The 20738-nt window shown below is 37.9% G+C and overlaps 1 protein-coding gene across 4 annotated transcripts in view; it reads left to right on the top strand.

Annotated features, from left to right (window-relative positions):
* Nucleotides 1-616: 616 nt before the first annotated feature.
* CSDE1 (cold shock domain containing E1) overlaps nucleotides 617-20738 on the top strand; it is a 32349-nt gene continuing 12227 nt past the window's right edge. Inside the window, exons 1-10 of one of the 4 annotated variants that reach the window (XM_070396847.1) lie at nucleotides 617-705; nucleotides 8626-9031; nucleotides 13141-13339; nucleotides 14228-14337; nucleotides 14739-14831; nucleotides 15450-15547; nucleotides 17631-17712; nucleotides 18024-18152; nucleotides 18258-18383; nucleotides 19009-19221. In XM_070396847.1, the coding sequence (XP_070252948.1) occupies nucleotides 13141-13339; nucleotides 14228-14337; nucleotides 14739-14831; nucleotides 15450-15547; nucleotides 17631-17712; nucleotides 18024-18152; nucleotides 18258-18383; nucleotides 19009-19221 (1050 nt within the window). In that variant the 5' untranslated portion in view covers nucleotides 617-705; nucleotides 8626-9031. Of the gene's footprint in view, nucleotides 706-8625; nucleotides 9032-11456; nucleotides 11604-13140; nucleotides 13340-14227; nucleotides 14338-14738; nucleotides 14832-15449; nucleotides 15548-17630; nucleotides 17713-18023; nucleotides 18153-18257; nucleotides 18384-19008; nucleotides 19222-20738 lie in introns of those variants that run through there. The other 3 variants (XM_070396848.1, XM_070396845.1, XM_070396846.1) reach the window with 3 other exon arrangements.

Raw genomic sequence — 20738 nt, 5'->3', positions numbered from 1 at the left:
GGTTACTGATTCAGCCTCTCTGATTACCTGATACACTACCAATATCCCCTGGTAACAAAAAGGTCAGCTAAAGGATCTTTTTTTCTTTTAATGATTAGGCTTCCTTGCCCACTCTTGTCCGTCTGTTGCTAGCAAGGTAGTTTCTGGGAGACCAAGGTCTCACTTAAGACTTCCAAATTACCTGACTCTCTACTAATGAAAATTCCAGTCTAAAGTAACAGACGAGAGAGAAGGCTTACACTGCGAGAAGAAACTGGGGCTTGGGGAGCTTTTGGATCATTGCTGGGAAAAGAGAAATCCTTCATATGACAGTCCCGGATCTGCCCTCCAAGTTGTTCGCCTTCGCCATTTACGCAGGTCTAGCTGCTGAAAGCACATTCGGGTCAGCAAAGATCAGAGCGCCCAAGTCGCCCGCCCCCCCACCCCCAGAGTCCCCGCGGAGTCAGTAAACGCAGAGATTGCTTCCCGCAGGCTGTGGGGGAGGGAATGTAGTGGAACGTAACCACCATGTTGGTTGTGGTTAAGCGCAGCGCGCCCGTGGGCGTCACTCGGCCCTCGTGCGCAAGCCTATGAGGCAGGCGCTCCCTCCCCTTCCTGTGCACGCGCTGAAAGCCCGCAACTCTCGCGAGAGAAGCGAGATTTATTCCTACGTACCGGGCCGTGCTGCTTATGGCGGCGCTGGAGAGGGGGCGCTGAGCTGTTGGGGTGAGTACGACCCTAGGGTCCAATTGTGGGTAGCAAGGAGCCAGACTAAGGGCGGATGAAAAGACCAAGACTAACGGGAGAGACTTCTGAGTCAAGGTGGGCACTCCTAGAGCTCCGGGTAGGGAAAATCTCACCCTGAGTCTCCGCCTCGGGCTTTCCCACCCGGCCCCTGTTCGACTGTAGAGGCCTCACGTCAGGCCGCAGAGCCGAAACGAAGAGTCGAGACCAGGCGTCCGCGCGTGTGGCGGTGGCGGTGACTTAAGGGGGGGAGGGAGCGAAAATGGAGGCTCCGACCGCAGCCAAGATGGAGGCAGGGGTGCGGGGCTCGGCCGCGGAGGCTGCTGGGAGTTGTAGTCTGGCCGCTTTCTCCTCTGCGGCTTGGCGAGAGAACGGGAACTACAAGTCCCGGCGGGCGGGGCGGAGGGGTGGTGGCGCGGTCCTTTGTGTGAGGCTGGAAGAGCCGGAGGCTGAGAAGGGCCTGCTTTGGCCCCCGACCCGATAGTTTCGCCGGCTGTCATCGGCTTGGGGATCTGACTACGAGTACCAGAGCGCAGTGCGGCACTGGCGCCTCCTTTGTGTACGGGCTGATGCCTTGCTGCATCGAAATGCCTAGAGACACCTTTCCCCGGCCACATCTGGCATTGTAGCACGGCCTAATTATCACCCTTGCCTCCGATCATCTCCATCTGCCTCTCCGGTCTCTATACCCAACCTTCCTTTCTTCGCCTCCCCTTCCACTGTTGGAGAAAGGCAGAGCCTAATCTTAGGCATGTGGCTCATCCCTATACCCTGAAGTTAGGGCGTGCTCTGAGAGCTCCGTGGAACCATCCTCCTTAACCACCTTCTCTAATACTTACGGTGCAAGAGCCAGCCCCACATTGTGCAATGGACGGCTCGGCTTCGTCATTCTATGTAGAGTTGGTTTTTTAGAGCCCTGGTTGGAGAGACTTCCTCGGTTTTCACATTCCGATGTTTTATCGGTACGATTTTTTAGTGACACGGTTCGTTTGCTTTAAGGGTTTCCTTTGCAAACATCCAGATGGTTCCTCTCTTGTTTGGCTCGGAAGTGAGGCAGGGAACGCTCTCTAAAGCAGCCTCCCAATCTGCAAATACAAAAATCTGAAGTGTGCTAGACAGTTTCCTTTTTTGCACCTAACATGCGGGTAAGAGTGGTCCTCGTTAGACTGCTGGGGGACAGGGTGAAGAGGGAGGGAGGACGCTCAAAGACACCGGTAGTTAAATCTATTTCCTTTGAGAGATTTAGCTTTTTATCAAGACGCTGTGAACTGGCAACTGTTCCGGAGCTACTGGTCTATAAAATGTGGGTACCAAATTATAGTTCACCTAATAGAAGTTATTCTAGATCACAGGCTGAGGAATTTTCATTGGGGGTTTCTAGAACGCAGGCATTCTCAATGCTACATTGAGGGGCAGTATAGCTTGGTGTCCTTTTGATACTAACCAGTAATGGGTATTCTTGGTGTAGGTAAAGAGGGGATTTATATACTCAAAAAGGCATACGCCTCAGTCATAAAACCTAGATAAATACTCGATCTTGTTTCTTTTTGTTTCCTTTTAGCCCTATGCCCGAAATAAAAGATGGTAGTGGTTTGAATGATTTTGCAGCTGCTCTGGATGTTTACCATCGAGATGAGTATTTATAGCAGCTGAGTTGAAAAGTAAAGTATTTGAAGCACAGAAGATAGGTTTCCTTTTTTTGTAAATAAGTTCTGACTTAACTATGACCTTTAGAGAAGTTGAAAATTCTGATAAATTCCTAGCAAATAGAAAATGAGAATGAAAACTGACATGCCTTATCCTATTCCTGTTTTTTTTCTCACTCTACCTAAAGACACTCTGCAGGGCAACCTTAAAAAAAACAGTTTCTTTTAAATTATGACAAAATGTACATACAGTAACCATTTTAATCTTTTTTGTTTTTAAGTGTACAGTTCAGTGGCATTAAGTTTATTGTGAGAAAGATACTTTTGACCAGGTAGTTGAAACATAGAAATGCTGTTTGTATCCATTTTTAAGGAGTTGAATTTTAGAACTGTATTACCCCCCAAAATTAAAATCTTGACTTCTTCTTAAAGAAACATGAAGAATTGATGTGCCTTCTTAGCTTTGCCTTTTCAAGATCAGAGAAATTACTTTGAGACCTTGGACCCAAATTGTCTTATGCAGTGCTGTAAAAATTGTAGGATTTCTTTCATAATGAAGGATTACAGCTAGGAGATTTATAATTATTTTTAACAAAGTTTTTTAAAATATGTTTTTATTGATTTCAGAGAGGGAGAGAGAATTAAAAACATCAGTGATGAGAGAGAATCATTGATCCCCTGCCTCCTGCACGCCCTATTGGGGATCAAGCCTGCAACTCGGGCGTGTGCCCTGACCCAATCAAACTTGCGACCAGCTGGTTTATGGGTAAACGCTCAACCACTGAACAACACCCACCAGGCCTATAACTATTTTTAAAGACTTAATCCCTAGAATGTCTTAAATGGTGAAGATGCTGTGATAGGAATGACTTGGTTTTTTTTAATCCCATCATTTCTTGTTTTTAAATCCTTTTGCCAAATCAGGATTTTAAATAATCCCTTTGTCTTGATTTTAAAATGTTTTCCAGCCCTAACCGGCTTCGCGTCGGCCTTCGGACTGTAGGGTCCCGGTTTCGATTCCGGTCAGGGCACATGCCTGGGTTGCAGGCTCGATCCCCAGTAGGGGGCGTGCACGAGGCAGCCCATCAATGATTCTCATCATTGATGTTTCTGTCTCCCTTTCCCTTCCCTCTCTAAAATCAATAAAAACATATTTTTAAAAAAATGACAGTCTTTGCCCAAGGGCCTTACTTTTTACTGTTGCTTTATTGGGCATGCTAACGCCTTTTCCCCTCGTCAGTCTACACCTGCTCTGACCAATGTGGTGGCCACTTGCCATGTCTAGCTATTGTGCCTTGAACTGTGCACAGTTCTGAATTGAAATGTGCTGTAATTGTAAAAAACAAAGCAAAACATTAGATTTCAAGGAATGTAAAACTCATATAGTTTGATTACAAGTGGAAAATAACGTTTTGGATATATTTGCTTAAGACGTAATTTCACCTGAATACTGTTTGCCTATTTCAACTTTGATATGATTGCTAGAAAATTTTAAATTACATATATGGCTTGCACTATATTTCTGTTTGACAGTGCTGGTCTACACTGTTACCTGATTGTGTGTCTGAAGCATTTCTTCAGCTTCTTCCCACACTGGCATTTGTCCCATTTCAAGTATTAGCGTATGTAGAAGCAGTTAAGTGATAGATGTATATTTTATTTCAAAAAACTTAGTAGCTGATAAGGTAACTAACAACCCAGCATAATTATTACTAAGCATGCACAGAAAGATAGTTGGAACAATTTGACTTTTATTTCATATCCATTCAATACGTTGATGACATAAATTGTTTGAGCTTGGTTAATTACTTTCCGTAGATACTAAAGTAAAAGTGAATTAAAACCTGTTAAGCACTTCAGTTTGTACAGATTATAGCAAAATGCGTTATATATTTATTTATTTATTTATTTATATTTTATGCGTTATATTTTAACTTGGGTTAATGCACCAAGAAATATGAACTGGAAAGTTAAAGGCAAGAATATTATTCATGTAAATCAACAATAGTCTTTTCATTCCCATGCTGCCTCTGTGGGTCTTCCCTCTTCTCAAAGGAAGAAGGTACTCCGAAAAAAAGTAGGTTAGATGGTGGGGAGGCTTTTGTTTTTCTCTCTCTCCTTAATCTTCATCCGAGGATATGGTTTTACTTTTTAATTGATTTTAGAGAGGAAGAAACATCAAACAGTTGCCTCGTGTAAGCACCCTTCCATGGTTCAAACCCCATAACCTGGGTATATGCCCTGACTGGGAATTGAACCTGCAACCCTTCGGTATACAGGATGATCCTCCAATCAACTGAGCCACACTGGCCAGCACAGTGGGGAGACTTTTGTAAAATGGTGTAGCCTTTCATTAACATTTTCCCCAAGTGAGTGCTGTACAGACTTTGAGAAGAATTTGTCAAATGGTAAACTGGGTTATGTGACATATTTTAGATGGATTACCGATATCAAAACAATTTATTAACTTGGTTCCTACTATGTGCTTGGCTTCTGCTAGGCTTTTGAGCAGGGAACTGGGGGAGCTAGTAAATAACAAAATAGGTGTTGATAAATTTAAGACAGGTGAAATAGGGATTAACTATTTGATTTATCAATTCAAGTAAAGGAATTGGCTTTAACTCCCAAAACAATGTGACATAGTAGTTGGCGATGTTTCCATACAGAGCTAAGGAAAAAGGAGTTGATTACTTAGCGATCAGGGAGACTGGAATCCACATTTAAATTGGTCCTTAATTTTTTGATTGGTGTTCTGTAATTCATGTGACTTAAATGTTTGGTTTAATAATGTTAATGATGAGTGGATAGCCAAGTTTATTAAAATACCTAATGGATATCTTGTTTTTTATTAAATGTTAATTTGGTTTAAAAGTATTTAGTTAACCATGGAAATGTCATAACTGTGAAGGTAACTAATGAAATGAAACTTAGCCACTCTGAATTATTCATGATTTTGGGTGGGTTTGCTTGAGCTTTACTTTATTAATGCCTAAGACTGGCCCTGTAATGCTTCAGATTTTAGATTCTGGAAGTGTCTTATTTCTGTGTTACTAAATGGCAAAACTGGCAGTTCTTAACATAATACAACACCCTAGACTAGGTTAAATCAGTTCAAATTTTTTAAGATACATTTTTTTGATACTTCGTCCCATAATACGCACAACCTTGTTAGTAGTTTGATGAAATTCTCATCGATATCATCAGATAGCAGTTCTGAGGTCTTTGGGTTCATAAATAGACCCAAGTTATTAAGGTTAAACCATTGTACCAAGTCTATTTTTAAGAGATTAATTCTTTATTTTTAAAAATGTTTTTGATTTTTAGAGAGGAAGGGAGAGGGATAGAGAGTAAGAAACATCAGTGAGAAAGAAATATCCATTGGCTGCCTCCTGCAGGCCCCCCCCCCCCCCACAACCCCCACGGGGGACCAAGCCTGCAACCCAGGCTTGTGCCTGAGGTAGTGAGCACTCAACCATTGAGCCACACCGGCCTGGCAAAAGATTATTTCTTGATTGGATAATTAAGACTATATAGTTAGCCAAAACAAAAATTTATGAATCAACTACTTTTTTGCTATATTATTTTCTGCCATGGTTAAGTTTAGAAGTACTGGGTTAGGCACTAAAGGTGGCTGTAATAGAGAAATGAATAAACTTGATTTTTGCCTCGGAATTTTGAACTAAATTGGAGGAACAAGATGTGTAAACGTGAAGTAAGCAAAGTACAGAATTGATTTGATACCAAAGAATGATACCGGCAGTAGGAGTTACATAGTGGGAATTAAGGTAATAAGTCCATGCCTGTATGAAAGGGTCAAGAAAGGGTGTTTGTTTTGTTTGTGGGTGTGGCTTTTTTTGTCACCTTGAAGATGGCGAAGTTATATTCTATGTGGAAAGAGCCATATGCACAAAGAAGTGGAGGATTCTAGAATCTCCCAAGAGTGGTGTTTAGAGATTAGGGAAGAGCGGGTGCACTTGTCTAGGAGAAGAACTGGAGAGCAATAGAAGGTGAAGATGGCAAGGTAGAACAGAGGTATCTTGAGTGGTGGTTCTTAAACCCTGGTTACAAGTCAGAAACATCTTGGGGAAAGGGAATAAACAAAATATACAAACTTCTGGGAGCTAAAGCTAGTGAAAAATTAGAATGTCATGGTGGGGTTCAGGCTTTGATATTTTTTTTTTTTTCAGAGTTGCCCAGGTGGTGGTTTGGTTGGATATGCAGCCAGGATTGAGACCTTCCCATAAAAAGTGCTGGAAAAATCAGAGGATTTTGGACAAGGAGATGGGATAAAATTGGAGTTTTAGATCAGTCTGGGCAGTATTATTTGACAGAAAATGGAGAGGATTGACACTGAAGCTGGCAGATGTGTTAGACACCTGGATTAACATGATGTCATTTAGTAAATAAGATGAATACAAAAGATACCTTTAAGGAAATATTGTTAAGACTTGCAACGTTGGGTGTGGAGGTGGAGAGGTAGGAATCAGTCATTACAGAAGTGACCCTACTTTAGGCCATTTAAATTACTGTTTGAATGGGTACTGTGCATGGGTATATTTTAAGTCTTCCCAAGTGATTTGAGAGCCATAGCTCTAAGAATAAGTATCTAGTCTGGGTAATAGGAGAATGATCCAAATAAAATTGTTTGGACAAATGTAACAGTTGATATTCGAAGTAGTAATGTAATGTCATGGGATGTTAGATATAACCACAAAAGAAATGGCCACAAATCAGTTATTACTAAATTTACATTTTGCATATGAGAAACTGAAATTTAGTGAGATTAAATAACTTGATACTGGTATTTTACTAGGATCAGTTATTAGAATTGAGCTCTGCTAGTCTAAGCTATTTCACCAACTCTGGCCTTTGGCCGAATTATGTTGGGTTTTTTTTCCTTATGGTTCTTATTTGTGATATTTTTCAAATATATATTCATTTTTCAGCTTATCTAAGACCAAATCTATCCTTTTCTTCCCAGATAAATCATTTTAGTTAACATCTGAATCAGTGCAAAATAATTTTTATAGCTAATATAAAGCACAAATTTTTTTATTTATACGTATATTTCATTTCTCTTTCCATTTCATCTCATCTTAATTGTTTCTCTTCTGTAGACATTTCTCATCTATTTTTGGCAACAGCTCATTAATGTTTCTCTTTTTCCTTCACTAAGTCATCTCCCAAAGCATTTCAAGACTTAATACTCTCTTATCAAGAACTGAGACTGCCCTAGCAGGTTTGGCTCAGTGGATCAAGATCGCCTGCAGGAAGCGGCCAATCAATGATTCTTTCTCATCATTGATGTTTCTCTCCTCCCTTCCTCTCTGAAATCAATTTTTTTTAAAAAGAACTAAGACTGTTTCCTGTTATCTCAAGTTGAAATGCTTCATAGCCTGGCTCTACTACACCTGTCACACCACATATCCCATTTCACTTTAATCCAGACCTTTGTCCTAGCCAGACTAGCCCATTGATTCCTCTGAAAACAACAAGCCACACTTGTTACCACAGTCATTCATGCAGTAAGCCTCCCTTGATGCTGGGTGTAGAACATATACATGGTCCCTGCTCTCAGGGGATTTAGAATTTAGTGGCATACTCTGACTTGGCTTATGTGATATTTCATGCCTGAGCTGTATTCTTTCTCTTTAAAATCTGCCCATTTCTCCAAATTAAACTCAAATTCCACCTTTTATTAAAAGCCCTCTTTAACTTTGCTCACCATGTTGCTTTGATACACATGTGTGATTAAACAATACCTAGTATTGTTTATATACCTAGTATTTCTGGTATGTGACATAGTGGGCACCCAAATATTAGTTTAGCAAATTAATTTTTGATATTTTTGTCCTAGAGTCTGCTTTTTCTCCATGTATAACTCTTCTCAGCAGAGTGTAAACCCCCTCTAATGGCAGGAACTTCTTTTATGTTTTCTACAGTACCTAATATAGTGCTAAATGTTTATAAAACACTTGTACTAAATGTTATGTAACTTAGAGCTTGAGGGGGTGTCAACAATGACCGAAATAATTTCTGGTTTTGAGTATATGATGCTAAAGGAGGTATAGCCATTAGCACATGAGAGATTGCTCAAATAGCATCAAATGAATGTGCTTCTAAGTTGCCTGTATTATTTGCTTGACCACTGATTCTAAGTTAATGAAATGAGCTTGTACCTGTACCTATCCTCTGTCCTGGGTTCTTTTAAGGAAGTTATGGTATATTTAATGTCTTTATTTTTTTTATCTCTTAGTATGAAGTGTAACAGAACAGACTTTACCACCTGAAACTGCTGCTTCAAGTTCAGATCAGGCAAAGAACAAACTTGAAACAACCAACAAGACCAAAGAAGAGTACACTTAAGTTGAAGACACAACACTTGATCTGAAACAAGAAGTTTGTGCCTACTCAACAGCTTTGAAAGAGCACTTCCCAACGCTGCTAGTAGTCTTTGTTTTCTTCAGTGCTGTACTGTGAGATTGCCCGGTGCAGCAGCAGTTGTATTCTTTATTAGCTTGCTAGATCATTTTCTCTCGCTCTCCTTTTTTTTTTTTTTTTTTTTTTTTAAATACTAGCAACTTTCATCCTTTGAAACGTGTGCTGAAAAAGAAGAATCAGCAAATACTACTGAAAGTGCAATATTTGATTATCACTGCGAGGTAGGTTTATAGTTTCCTGATGGACAGTAATCAGTTTATAATTCCGATTTCCTAATTATTTGATCACATATAAAATCTTTTTAGTCGGTTCTCTTCTAAAAGTATTCTGAAAACCATATTTTCAACTATTGAGTTGAAATATCACTAGACTAAATTATTGTCTTGTTAGATGGGGCCACTTTTATGGCCAAAATTGAGATTTTTTTCCCCGGTAAGATTATATTTATTCATCTATATGCAGATCTCTTGGTTTATTGGTCTCTTAGAAAAACTCCATCTGTACTAATTAGGAGCTAGGGTTTCAGGTAGGAATGCCCGTTGTATTACAATGGTATTTGTGTGGAGGTCTTTGTAACCTAGGGGGAAAGCCTACAGAGAAAGGACATTTGAAGGCGAGTAGTACTTTGTTAAGAGAGAAGAGTCTTCTGGCAGAAGTGAAAACACATGGTATATACTGAGTAGTCCATCATGAACAGAGTGGAGAGAGTACAGTTTTGTGGGGTTGGAGAGAGTAAGTGGAAAGGGAGGCTTGCTAGAGGCAGGTTCTGAAGGGCCCACTATATTTGACTTTATTCTGTAGGAAAGTTGCCAGATGTTTGTAAGCAAGAGTTTAGTGGATTTTGTATTTCAAAACTGAGATAGCTTCAGATTTTAAAGTTATATATTTAGAAGTATATCTTTAAAGATAAAAAGGTCCACTTTTAAGAGATACATGAGGATGGAAAGACCTGTTAAGAGCAGTGGCTAGAGCATAAGGAAGGTAAACACTAGCAGTGATGGCGAACCTTTTGAGCTCGGCGTGTCAGCATTTTGAAAAACCCGAACTTAACTCAGGTGCCGTGTCACATATAGAAATTTGTTGATATTTGCAACCATAGTAAAACAAAGATTTATATTTTTGATATTTATTTTATATATTTAAATGCCATTTAACAAAGAAAAATCAACCAAAAAAATGAGTTTGTGTGTCACCTCTGACACGCATGTCATAGGTTCGCCATCACTGCACTAAGGTATAGTCAAAGAAAGGTAGATGCTAGCTAGGTGTTTTACTGGAGAAGTGATAGGACTTGGTGACCAATTGAATGTGAAGATGAGCTTGGAGGGAAATAACTTATAATCTATCCAGTTGTCCAAGCTAGAAACTGTTTGTAAAAATGGGGACATTTTGTTACAGAATTGGCGTGGAAGAAGACAGCTGGACACTCAGAGGTTTCAGGAAAAGTCTTTAATTCAAAGCAGTGCTGCTGGTTCAGGGGACTCTAAGATCCAGATCCTGAACTAAGAACTCAGACAGTGTGATTTTCTCTTTATATATTTCTGAGTTTCTTTGTTTCCTAACTACCAAGCTTCTGTAATGGACTCTCACCACCCTCTCCCCCTCAAGAATTGGTTAGATGGTTAACTTTGATTGTATTTAATGTCCATCCTGGATGGCGCCAGTGACCTCCCTCTAGTTAAGCTGTTCTTTGGTCTATGGCCCTTGTAAACTGGGAGTACTGAGGTAAATAGCTCTTGCAGGACCAGAAAATTAAGGAAGGGGCAGTGACTTCAGGAATGGCATTAGGTCCCCATCAGTTTAAGTGGGGACTTGCTGGAATTACAACATAAATTGTGGAAATTTACTGTATTATCTGCTGTAATCCAGAGTTGAAGTATGCAAATAGGGAATGTTAAACAATGGTAATTTGGGGAAGTTAGGTTTATGAAGGTCAATTTTCCTTTTTAATCTTCCTAAATTTTCTAAAGTGTATAGAAATACAGTCCTTGGGTTACATTGGACTCCATGTTTGTCGCCATTTCCCATTTATTTATTTATTTAAAAAAAGTTTCATCATTTCAACATATGTACATATGTGCTTTGTGGTTTTTATTATTTACCACAAATAAAGGTCAGGAATTGTTATCTTTAAATTTTCTTTACTATTTCACTTCATTACTGCTGTGTATGTGCTCCATGTGAGTGACGTAGGTGCTTATGTAGGTGGGTCCGACTTAGAGCAAAAATCGCGTTATGTTGGGCTGTAGGAACGTATCCGACGTAACCTGAGGACCTACTGTAAAGGCTTGAAATTCAGAAAGGATTCCTCACTTTATAGTGATAAAGGATAGTGTGCCAAAGAAGAGAATGCCTATTTGTATCTTTTGCTTTTCCTATTTGTTTCTTCATACCTCTTCATCTGGTTTTTAAAAATAAATAATTTTAGATGGTTATTGATTGATTGTGCTGGGTTAGGTAAGATAGTAAAAATTGAATACTGCTTTGTCTTTATTCAAAAGGGTAAAAGACTAAATATCAAGGTTTCCATTTCATTCTATTGAAATGATTTCAAATAGAAGTGCTTTTTCTTTAACCTAATCTTTGTATTCTGAATATTACTTTGCTATGTAAGTCAGTTATAAACATTGTGCTATGTTATCACAGCTGTTTAAGATGGAGAACGTTTTTACTGTGTCATCAGATTCTCATCCCCCTCCTGCATCCCCTCCTTCACTTTCTTTACCTTTATCTTCATCTTCTACCTCATCTGGGACAAAAAAACAAAAGAGGACCCCCATGTATCAGAGATCTGTAAGTCAGGGAAGCAGTCACCCCAGCTTGTTTGCTTTGTGTTTAGAGCATGACTTTGGAGGGCTACTCAGTTTGGTTAAAATACCTTGCAAACTCACTTTCTAACTTCCCTAAGCATTTCCTTCACCTTGAATCTTGAAAGATAAGTTTAGTAGTGTGGGGCTTTGCTGCTCAAAGTGTGTCCAAGAATCAGAAGTATCACTTTGGGAGCTTGTTAGAAGTGGAGAATCTCAAACCCCTGTCTCGCTGAAATCAGATTTTGTATTTTTAACCAGATCACTAGATTGCCAGGTAACAAGCTTGAGAAGCCCTAGTTTAGAGCCCTGATTGTAGACAGTAGGACTTCTTGGTTTGACATCACTACCATTTGACTTTGGCAAGTCTTTAGCCTCTCTCTGTTTCCTCATTGTTAAAATGGGGATAATATTTCTCATGGGTTTTTGTAAAAATTAAATGAGTTAATACATGTCAGATACAGAATAATATTAAGCATGAAAGAACTAGAACTTAACCACCTACAGATGTGATAGCTTTGGTTTGCATGATTTGGCCATCCCACACATTAAGTATTTGTACCTGGCTTTATCTTTCTAGAACTTTAGTACTTTTTTCTAATGAAAAACATTTTTATTAATGTTCAACTTTGCACTTAAATGAAATGCTTATAAACCAAAAATAATTTGTTTTTATGGTTAAATGAAATATCCAATGTGAGGACATTATTTGATGATCTAAACAGGTTGCATTGCATTACATCTAAATAGCTCCCTTTTTCTCTAAGGAACATTTTCCTTTGCTTTATCTGATCATAAAAACAATAGCATTTAGAGATTTTATCAGTGTCTAAAACTGGAGAAGACTTCTTAAAAGCACCTGTGAAATGATTGAACATTTTCAGGTGTTATTTTTTCTTGGAGTTTTATGTTAGAAAACACTTGCTTTCTAACTCACTATTTTGGGTTGTTTTCCATTAAAGGACCTAAGCATGCATGCATTCTGATATTTTCTGGTTTGAAATAAGTATTGCATATAAAGTATATTGTTTTAATCTCTACTAACTTAGTCATTGTCTTCAAGGTGCATGGCTTACGAAATAGTATTAAGGTTTCTATTTAAGTTTCAAAGTAAGTGTTAATAAATTTCTTAAGGAAGTGTGCTCATAGTTTAGGTTGCCATCTCAAATATTAATTACCAAATTGTTTTACGATTGTTGCTAAAGTTAACATAAAGGCAGCTTTTACTTATGTCATTGATTTACCTTAATACTAGCCTCTGGAAATTCTGTTTTTCTAGTAAGCAAGAATTCGGCCATAAATTGGGGCAATTTCCCAAATAATTCAAATATTTACTCTGAAATGTTTTAATAGCTAAATTTGCATTTTAACAATTAAAGCCCATACTCTTCCTTTTTTATCTATTTTATCTTCATTTTTTTTGCCTTTTTATATTAAAAATATAGTGATTTGTTAATTAGACCTGTGCTGTAGAGATAATGTACAGATCTGTATATATTGAGTTCTTTTTCTTTTCAAAACAGATGAGCTTTGATCCAAACCTTCTCCACAACAATGGACACAATGGGTACCCCAATGGTACTTCAGCAGCACTGCGTGAAACTGGGGTTATTGAAAAACTGCTAACCTCTTACGGATTTATTCAGTGTTCAGAACGTCAAGCTAGACTTTTCTTCCACTGTTCACAGTATAATGGCAACCTGCAGGACTTAAAAGTAGGAGGTAATCTGTTGATTCTCCTTTTTTAAAAAGCCAATCACAGATTTCTTTTCCATATCAACTTGCTCATGAGAGTGTTAGTTTGGGTCTTTTAATTCTACCAATTACTGAAGTATGTCCATATAAACTAGCAGAATTATGATTTCTATTGTAGTGTTGTCTTTTTGACTGATTAAAGGATATCTTTGAATATTTTTTAAATAGATACTTAGAAGATTTAAGTTACTCCCCTAATAATGACTCTTTCTCTATACTATATTTGATTTTAGGCCCATAGAAAGATTCAACTTTTCTAATGTTAGTTTTGATTATTTTACCAGGTACTAGTTTGGTAGTACCTGAAAAAATAACTCCTATAAGGACTGAAGTTACCAGGTCTCAGTGTGTGTTTTTAAAAATATCTTTGAGAAAAAAAAGTATGAATAGTTAACATGAATATTTTGTGTGCCAAGTACTCTAAGCCCTATGAGAGTATTATTTCGGTTAATTCTCGTTATACGAATGAGGTACAGAGGTTAAAAAAACTTGCCAAAGGTCATGATTGTTATATTGCCTTATTTGCAGCATGTGTACATGGCATGAAAACTAAGATATGGCTTAGTCTAAAGCAATGGTTTTGAAACAATCTTTATTAGAATTACCTGGAAGGCTTGTTAAAAACGTAGATTGCTGTACTGCTTGCCCAAAGATTACTTTTTAATAGGACTGGAGTGGGACCCGGGAATTTGTGTTTCTGCCAAGCTTCCAGGTAATGGCTGCTGTTGGTGCAGGGACCGCGCTTGGGGAATCACTAGTATGAGGCAGCTCAAATGCTACGTTAAGTTTAGCTTGAACGTGAGATACCATTTTACCAAAATTAGTACAACAAACACAGCACTTTCTTTATTTTAGATGATGTTGAATTCGAAGTATCATCTGACCGGCGGACTGGGAAACCCATTGCTGTTAAACTGGTGAAGATAAAACAAGAAATCCTCCCTGAAGACCGAATGAATGGACAAGTTAGTGACTTTGATGCTTTGTGTTTTCTTCGGGCCCTGCATTTGCATATCTTTCCCATTAGAAAAGGAAGATTCCCCGTCTCCTCAGTTTGCACGCAAGAGAGCTATAGTAGTATATAAAGATGATTATTTTAAAATTATATCAGAAGCACTGGCATTTCTTGACCTGAAATTTAAAAATGGTCAAGACTCAATTTGGGTTTTTACAAATAACCCAGAGTTTATACTTACAGTCAATTTATGTCTGTAAGTTCGAAACTTGGCAGCATGGCATCCTCTTGTGGATCATATTAAAATGCATCCCTATGTATAGTATAGAGGATATTAAAATTCAGTTTATATTGCTCAGTGCTGCTCCTGAAATGATTAGCAATGGAAATTTTTTTTTTTTTGACTGGTAGGTTGTGTGCGCTGTTCCTCACAACTTAGAGAGTAAATCTCCAGCTGCCCCGGGTCAGAGTCCAACAGGGAGTGTATGCTACGAACGTAATGGGGTAAACTTGTGTATTTTTCTTAAACCTTTGCCTGATCCACCATGTGATCTATAAGCGTCCTTTAATTCAAAATAGAAAACGTAAGCTGCAGTAGATAAAATCAATTTTAAATTTGGTTTCTAAGGCTTTGAGTGCAGCATAATAAAAAAATTGAAAACAAAAAAAAATCTATAGGACTTCCAAGTGTTTTAGCTTGCCCACGTGTGACCTTAGTTAGAACATTAAGGTAAAATGCTCCTTTTACTCACTTTTTGGGGGGTTGAGGGAGGGGATCTTTTTTCTGGTTCCTTTTAAGCACTAACTCCAGCTTTTTTGTTTGGAATGCCTTATATAAAAATTGGTCTTTTGAAATGTAACTACAGTCTCTGGGCAAACGCTTCCCGTGTGTAAGCTTTTTGAAGTTGGATTGCTGCTCAGCTGTGGACTCGCAGAAGTCATCAGCATCATGGAGGGGAAGTGTGTGTTTATATGATTACAACAATGTGCTTGTCATAAAGCATTTAACTTTAAGGAATTTGGCTTAAAATGCCAGTTTAAGAGGTATTTAACAAAGTAAGTCACAGTATACCGTAATCATGCATCCTGCCAATATAGTAATAATAACTTATTAATTCACAGGAAGTGTTTTATCTGACTTACACCCCTGAAGACGTGGAAGGGAACGTTCAGCTGGAAACCGGAGATAAAATAAATTTTGTAATTGATAACAATAAACAGTAAGTTCTTTTTTCCCCCCCCTACCTAGATGATTTTTTTTTTCGAAATAAGAAATTTGAAGGGAGTTATAAATCTAGCTTGTAACTCTAGATAATTTTTATGATCTTGTGAATTTTTCATTAATCACTAAGTATTTGAGGAGGTGCATTCTATGATGGGCATTGTACAGAGTGTCAGAAATAGGAAGATAATTAGAAAACAGTTTTCAAGGAGCTAGCTGTTCCAGAGGTTGGTGAAGATTTTGCAAAAGCATCAGTGTTGTAAGTTTTGAGGGAAGGTTGTAGAGTCACTAGGGAGATGAGGGAAGAAAGAGTGTCCTGGGTAGAGGAAGTATTTTGGGGATACTTTGAGTTGATTGAATTGACTGGATCATAGGAAGATGAAGCTTGAGCTCTCTCCCATAAGCATAGGAATCTTTGAAGGAGTTTAAGTATGATAGCATTAGATTATTGGAAGTGGTGGAGAAGGTAGACTTTTGGAGAGTGGGGATGCTCTAAACTAGAGGCAGTAATACAAGAGTTAATAGGAAAGATGAGGGCCCAATACAAAAGGCCAGGGGTGGTCAAGTGGTGAAATAAGGGTGGGAAAGGAATTATACTTGGTTTGGCATTTGGAATTTGAGGTATCTGTTGTATTTCTGGGTGAAGATTGAATATGCAGTTACACCTATAAGTGAGAGGAGCTAGTAACGGGCAGGAAATAGAGCTGTTGATTTCCAAGGCATAAGCAGTTAAGGAACGTGTAGTTAGGAATGCCCAGGGATGATTATTTTTATTTGGGGGTGGGGGAGATGGGAAGTACAAGTACAGAAGGAAGTTAAAAGTGAGGAAGTTGGAAAAATGCTAGGAATGCACTTTCCAACAGCAAAAGTCCCAAGAGCCTGTGCAGAATCATTAGCCTGGAGCCTTATCTTTTGTAAGACTAGAAGGAATTAGATTGAGTTTGTAGGTTTGGATATTACAAAGTTTAGTCTGAATACCTCAATTTAATCTCAAGAAGAAAACCAGAGAATAGAGCTTGAGTTTGAGGGGGGAGCCAGTGAAGGCTTTACTTAACCTTTATCAAGTTCTTACATGTGCCAAGCATTGTATGAAATAGCTGCTAATCCTCAGGATAGCTTCACCTGATAAGTTTATTCACCTGTAAACTGAGGTTTGTTCTCATAAAGTAACTTTCCTAAAGTTTTCAATAGCAGATATTTAAATCCCAATCTGAGTCTAAAATCTTTTCACTTCAATAAGTTGCAAAGGCAAGTAGGAATTTTTTTCTGTATCTTTGTTAGTCTGTTTGATTTTTGAAGTAAAAGGCACAATTGAGTTACAATTTCTTCATGAAGAATTAAAAGAAGTAATTGCGTGGTCTACAGCTCTTAAAAAGCAAGTACATCAACAAATACTATTGCATCTTATAGTCTGTGCCTTCTTTAAAACGAAATCAAATGTACATTGCTACTGCTCAAAGATGGGGACAATGTAGCAGCAAGTGATGTTTCTAACTGGTTTCAGTGAAAGTGAATCACTTTTTAAAGCATAGCAAATTTCTCCTATAATAACTGCATTTACTCATCTTTCTAAGGCTGTTTAATCAGGAAAAAAAATTGATGAAATAGTTACTAAATTCAGTCATTGCAAACGGGCCATCTCGTATTCATCTCTATCTCCAATACCTTTGCTTGCAGCACACAATGCCTATTCAAATGTGCATTTAATGAATGACTTTCCTAAAATGAGCATTCCCCATCTTTGGTTGCCTGTAGTTTGTGGCTTTATTTCTTTTGTTTGACTGGAAAAGCAGAACATCATGTACCCATGGTGTTGTTTTAACAGTCCAAGAGAAAAATGCTTACATATATGTTCCTCATTTAGAAGGCTAGGGATTTTGAGCAAAAGTTTTTTGCATATGAAGCCATGTGAAAAGAATCGGGTGTCATCAGCCTTACATTTGCTCTTAGTGATAGAATTCTTGAGGCCTCAGAAAACTAGTTTATTGTTTGTTCCTCTAGACTCATCAGATCTAACCAAGCCAATGCATTTTTTCACCCCTCTTTGATACCCCCCTCCCCACCCAATTATTCCCTTCCAGTACTGGTGCTGTAAGTGCTCGAAACATTATGCTGTTGAAAAAGAAACAAGCCCGCTGTCAGGGAGTAGTTTGTGCCATGAAGGTAAATATCATCAATTTGAGAAACTTGAGTTTTTTCTTTGACTATGTTAAGTCTTATACTTCAAACTTAATAAGGCTTTTGTTTTTCCTCTTGGAAAATATTTTACTGTTAACCTTAATAATTTCTTAAAATTCTTTGGTTACTAATTCATTATGTTCTTTAAAATGGGCCATTTAATTGATAGTATTGGGCTTGACCAAATATATTGTTTCATGGCAGTATAATTTTATGAAAAAGCTTATTGATTGTAAATTGTAATCATAAATACACACGCTTAACAGTATATAATGTTATTTTTTGTTTGGCTTCAGGAGGCGTTTGGCTTTATTGAAAGAGGTGATGTTGTAAAAGAGATATTCTTTCACTATAGTGAATTTAAGGGTGACTTAGAAGCCTTACAGCCTGGAGATGACGTGGAATTCACAATCAAGGACAGAAATGTAAGATAGTTAACTAACTTTATTTGGCTTTGTAAGATCAGTAAAGAATTACATTTTTAGGAAACATTTAAAATGACATTTCCCTCCCACCCCCTTTTGATTTAGGGTAAAGAAGTTGCAACAGATGTCAGACTATTGCCTCAAGGAACAGTCATTTTTGAAGATATCAGCTTTGAACATTTTGAAGGAACTGTAACCAAAGTTATCCCAAAAGTTACCAGTAAAAACCAGGTAAATGGTCTTTTTTTCTGGAGAGTCTTCTTTGCCTCATCAGTAACAGAATTTTTATCACATTTGATTAATGTAATTATGTGGTGGTTGAGCAATGAAATATTTCTTGATATGTATAATTAAACGAAATGAGAAGCCATTGATTGATTTATCCATGAGTGTAGTTTTTTAATTTTGTTTTGTTGTTATACTGAGCCATAAGGAAAAGGGAACAAAATAAATGCTTGTTAAAATGGAAAACAACAATTTTGGTGCACATTTGTTCCCACCACTATGCCACCCACTGCCAGTTTGTTTGTTTCTTTCGTGGGGGAAAGGAGATGAGACCTGAGAGTGGACAGGGGGTCGGCGATAGTGCTAAGGAAATGTATAACATAAAAAACTAAAACAGTTTTCCTTAAAACTTCTGTGTCAGTGTGCAGGACCTTTATTGTAGTGTTGTGATTTCATGGTTTTATTATGTTACCATAGAACACAAAGCTTTCAAAGTGGACCCAAGTTGTCGACCCCTTTTTTCCCTTTAGGGAACTATTATAAATAACATGGGTTTGCTGTGTTCTTGTTTGACTTAGAACTAGGAAGGATGGGAAATCTCCAGCTAAAAATAGTTTTTCCTTCTCATCAGAATGACCCATTGCCAGGACGCATTAAAGTTAACTTTGTGATTCCTAAAGAACTTCCCTTTGGAGACAAAGATACAAAATCCAAGGTGACCCTGTTGGAAGGCGACCATGTTAGGTTTAATATTTCAACAGATCGACGTGACAAATTAGAACGAGCAACCAACATAGAAGTTCTATCAAATACATTTCAGTTCACTAATGAAGCCAGAGAAATGGTAAGTGTTGACTGTTATAAGTATCCAGTATGAAGGTGGAGTGATGGAGTATTCAAGTTTATAATACTATATTAAAAATTATTTAAGTTAATGATGATATTGGGCTGTTACCTTGTTAAGGTAATTAATAACAGTGCTAGTCCGTCTAGGTTTGACATCTAGCTCTGCTACTTACCTTGTAGAGATGTGGGAAAGTTTTAGAATGGAAATTTGGGCAGGATGATTTTCAGGGTCTTTTGAGAGTCAGTGATTATCTGGCCCTTAAATATGAAGACTGAGAAGATTTGAGTCCATCAGTTAGAAAGCAGATTTTTCCAAACTGTTTTTGTAAGATGTTTAGTAAACATTAGATTAAAAATAGTTAGAGAAGTTTGTTTCTTTTGTTTTTACATCAGGACTTTGTGAATTCTTTTAGTGGGTATATGTTCAGGAGTGACATATACCAGAATTATTTTTTACAAGCTCAATTTTCATGAATTAACTTTCCCTAATGCAATTTACATTTAGTTCTGCTTTGGGTCATAACATCTACAGTATATCTCTATCTAAAAATCTGGAGATCTAAATGCATGATTTTAAAAAACCATTTCTAGGCAGGATCTGTTTTTGCTTTATGGCATGAGATTCATTGTTGAGTAGCTTGGCTACCATCAGGATTTAGCAAGGATTAAATGTCAATAATTGTGCTTCAGTGAACATTTGAGGACCTGCCATGTGCCGTCTACTCTGGATGTAATGCCCTCATAGAGCTGATAATTTAGTGAGGAAAGGAGTTTCTTTATTTTAGTCTTCAGACCTAAACCTTAAGTCCTTCCTGTGTCTAAACTCACATAAATTTTTGAGGTATAGATCAGAGAGTTACCTTTAGTTGACTGTTGAAGTATTTGAAGTATCGGCCTATAGATTTTTTTACATTTCTGGAAGTCATATTGTCATTAAGTTTGGACCTTGTGTGTAATCTTGTCTGCCACTTATTAGCTGTGTGCTTTGGACAAATCGTTTAACCTCTGTCAGCCTTGACTATCTTATCTTGCAAAAACATAATACTACTAAGTTCACAGAATTGAGAATTAAATGGAGTACATTGTGTGCATATATTTACATTTAAATATAGCTTTTTCTAGTGCATGTTGGCCAAAGAGTGTAGCATCTGGTGGGTCTCAATTGCTTAGAAATTGGTTTACTTCACTAAAGCAGTGAGTTTGTATTAAATGAAAAAATTACTGCACACTCTTCTTCCCAGGAGGACACCCACACCTTTTTCTTTCCCCTCATCTTTCCTCACAGGTGTATGTTTCTAAACTCTAAGGACCCCACGAGACTTGCAGTCAGGGGAACAATGGACAGCGGCAGCTGGTCCCAAACTCACCCGCTGAAGCTGTCTCCAAGGCCCCCTTTTCTCTGACTTCTCAGCCAAAACAGCCCAGTCTAGACTCTCTCCTGTTGCTCCTTCTAGCCTAAGCCCTTCCTTATTTCACTGTCCCCAGCTTTAATAAACATACTCTCAAAATGAAAAA

Source organism: Myotis yumanensis, unplaced genomic scaffold, assembly GCF_028538775.1.
Source record: "Myotis yumanensis isolate MYYU_CA2020_CCGP unplaced genomic scaffold, mMyoYum1.0.hap1 SCAF_17, whole genome shotgun sequence".
Taxonomy (NCBI): Eukaryota; Metazoa; Chordata; class Mammalia; order Chiroptera; family Vespertilionidae; genus Myotis; species Myotis yumanensis.
This window is presented reverse-complemented; position numbering and strand designations above follow the sequence as displayed.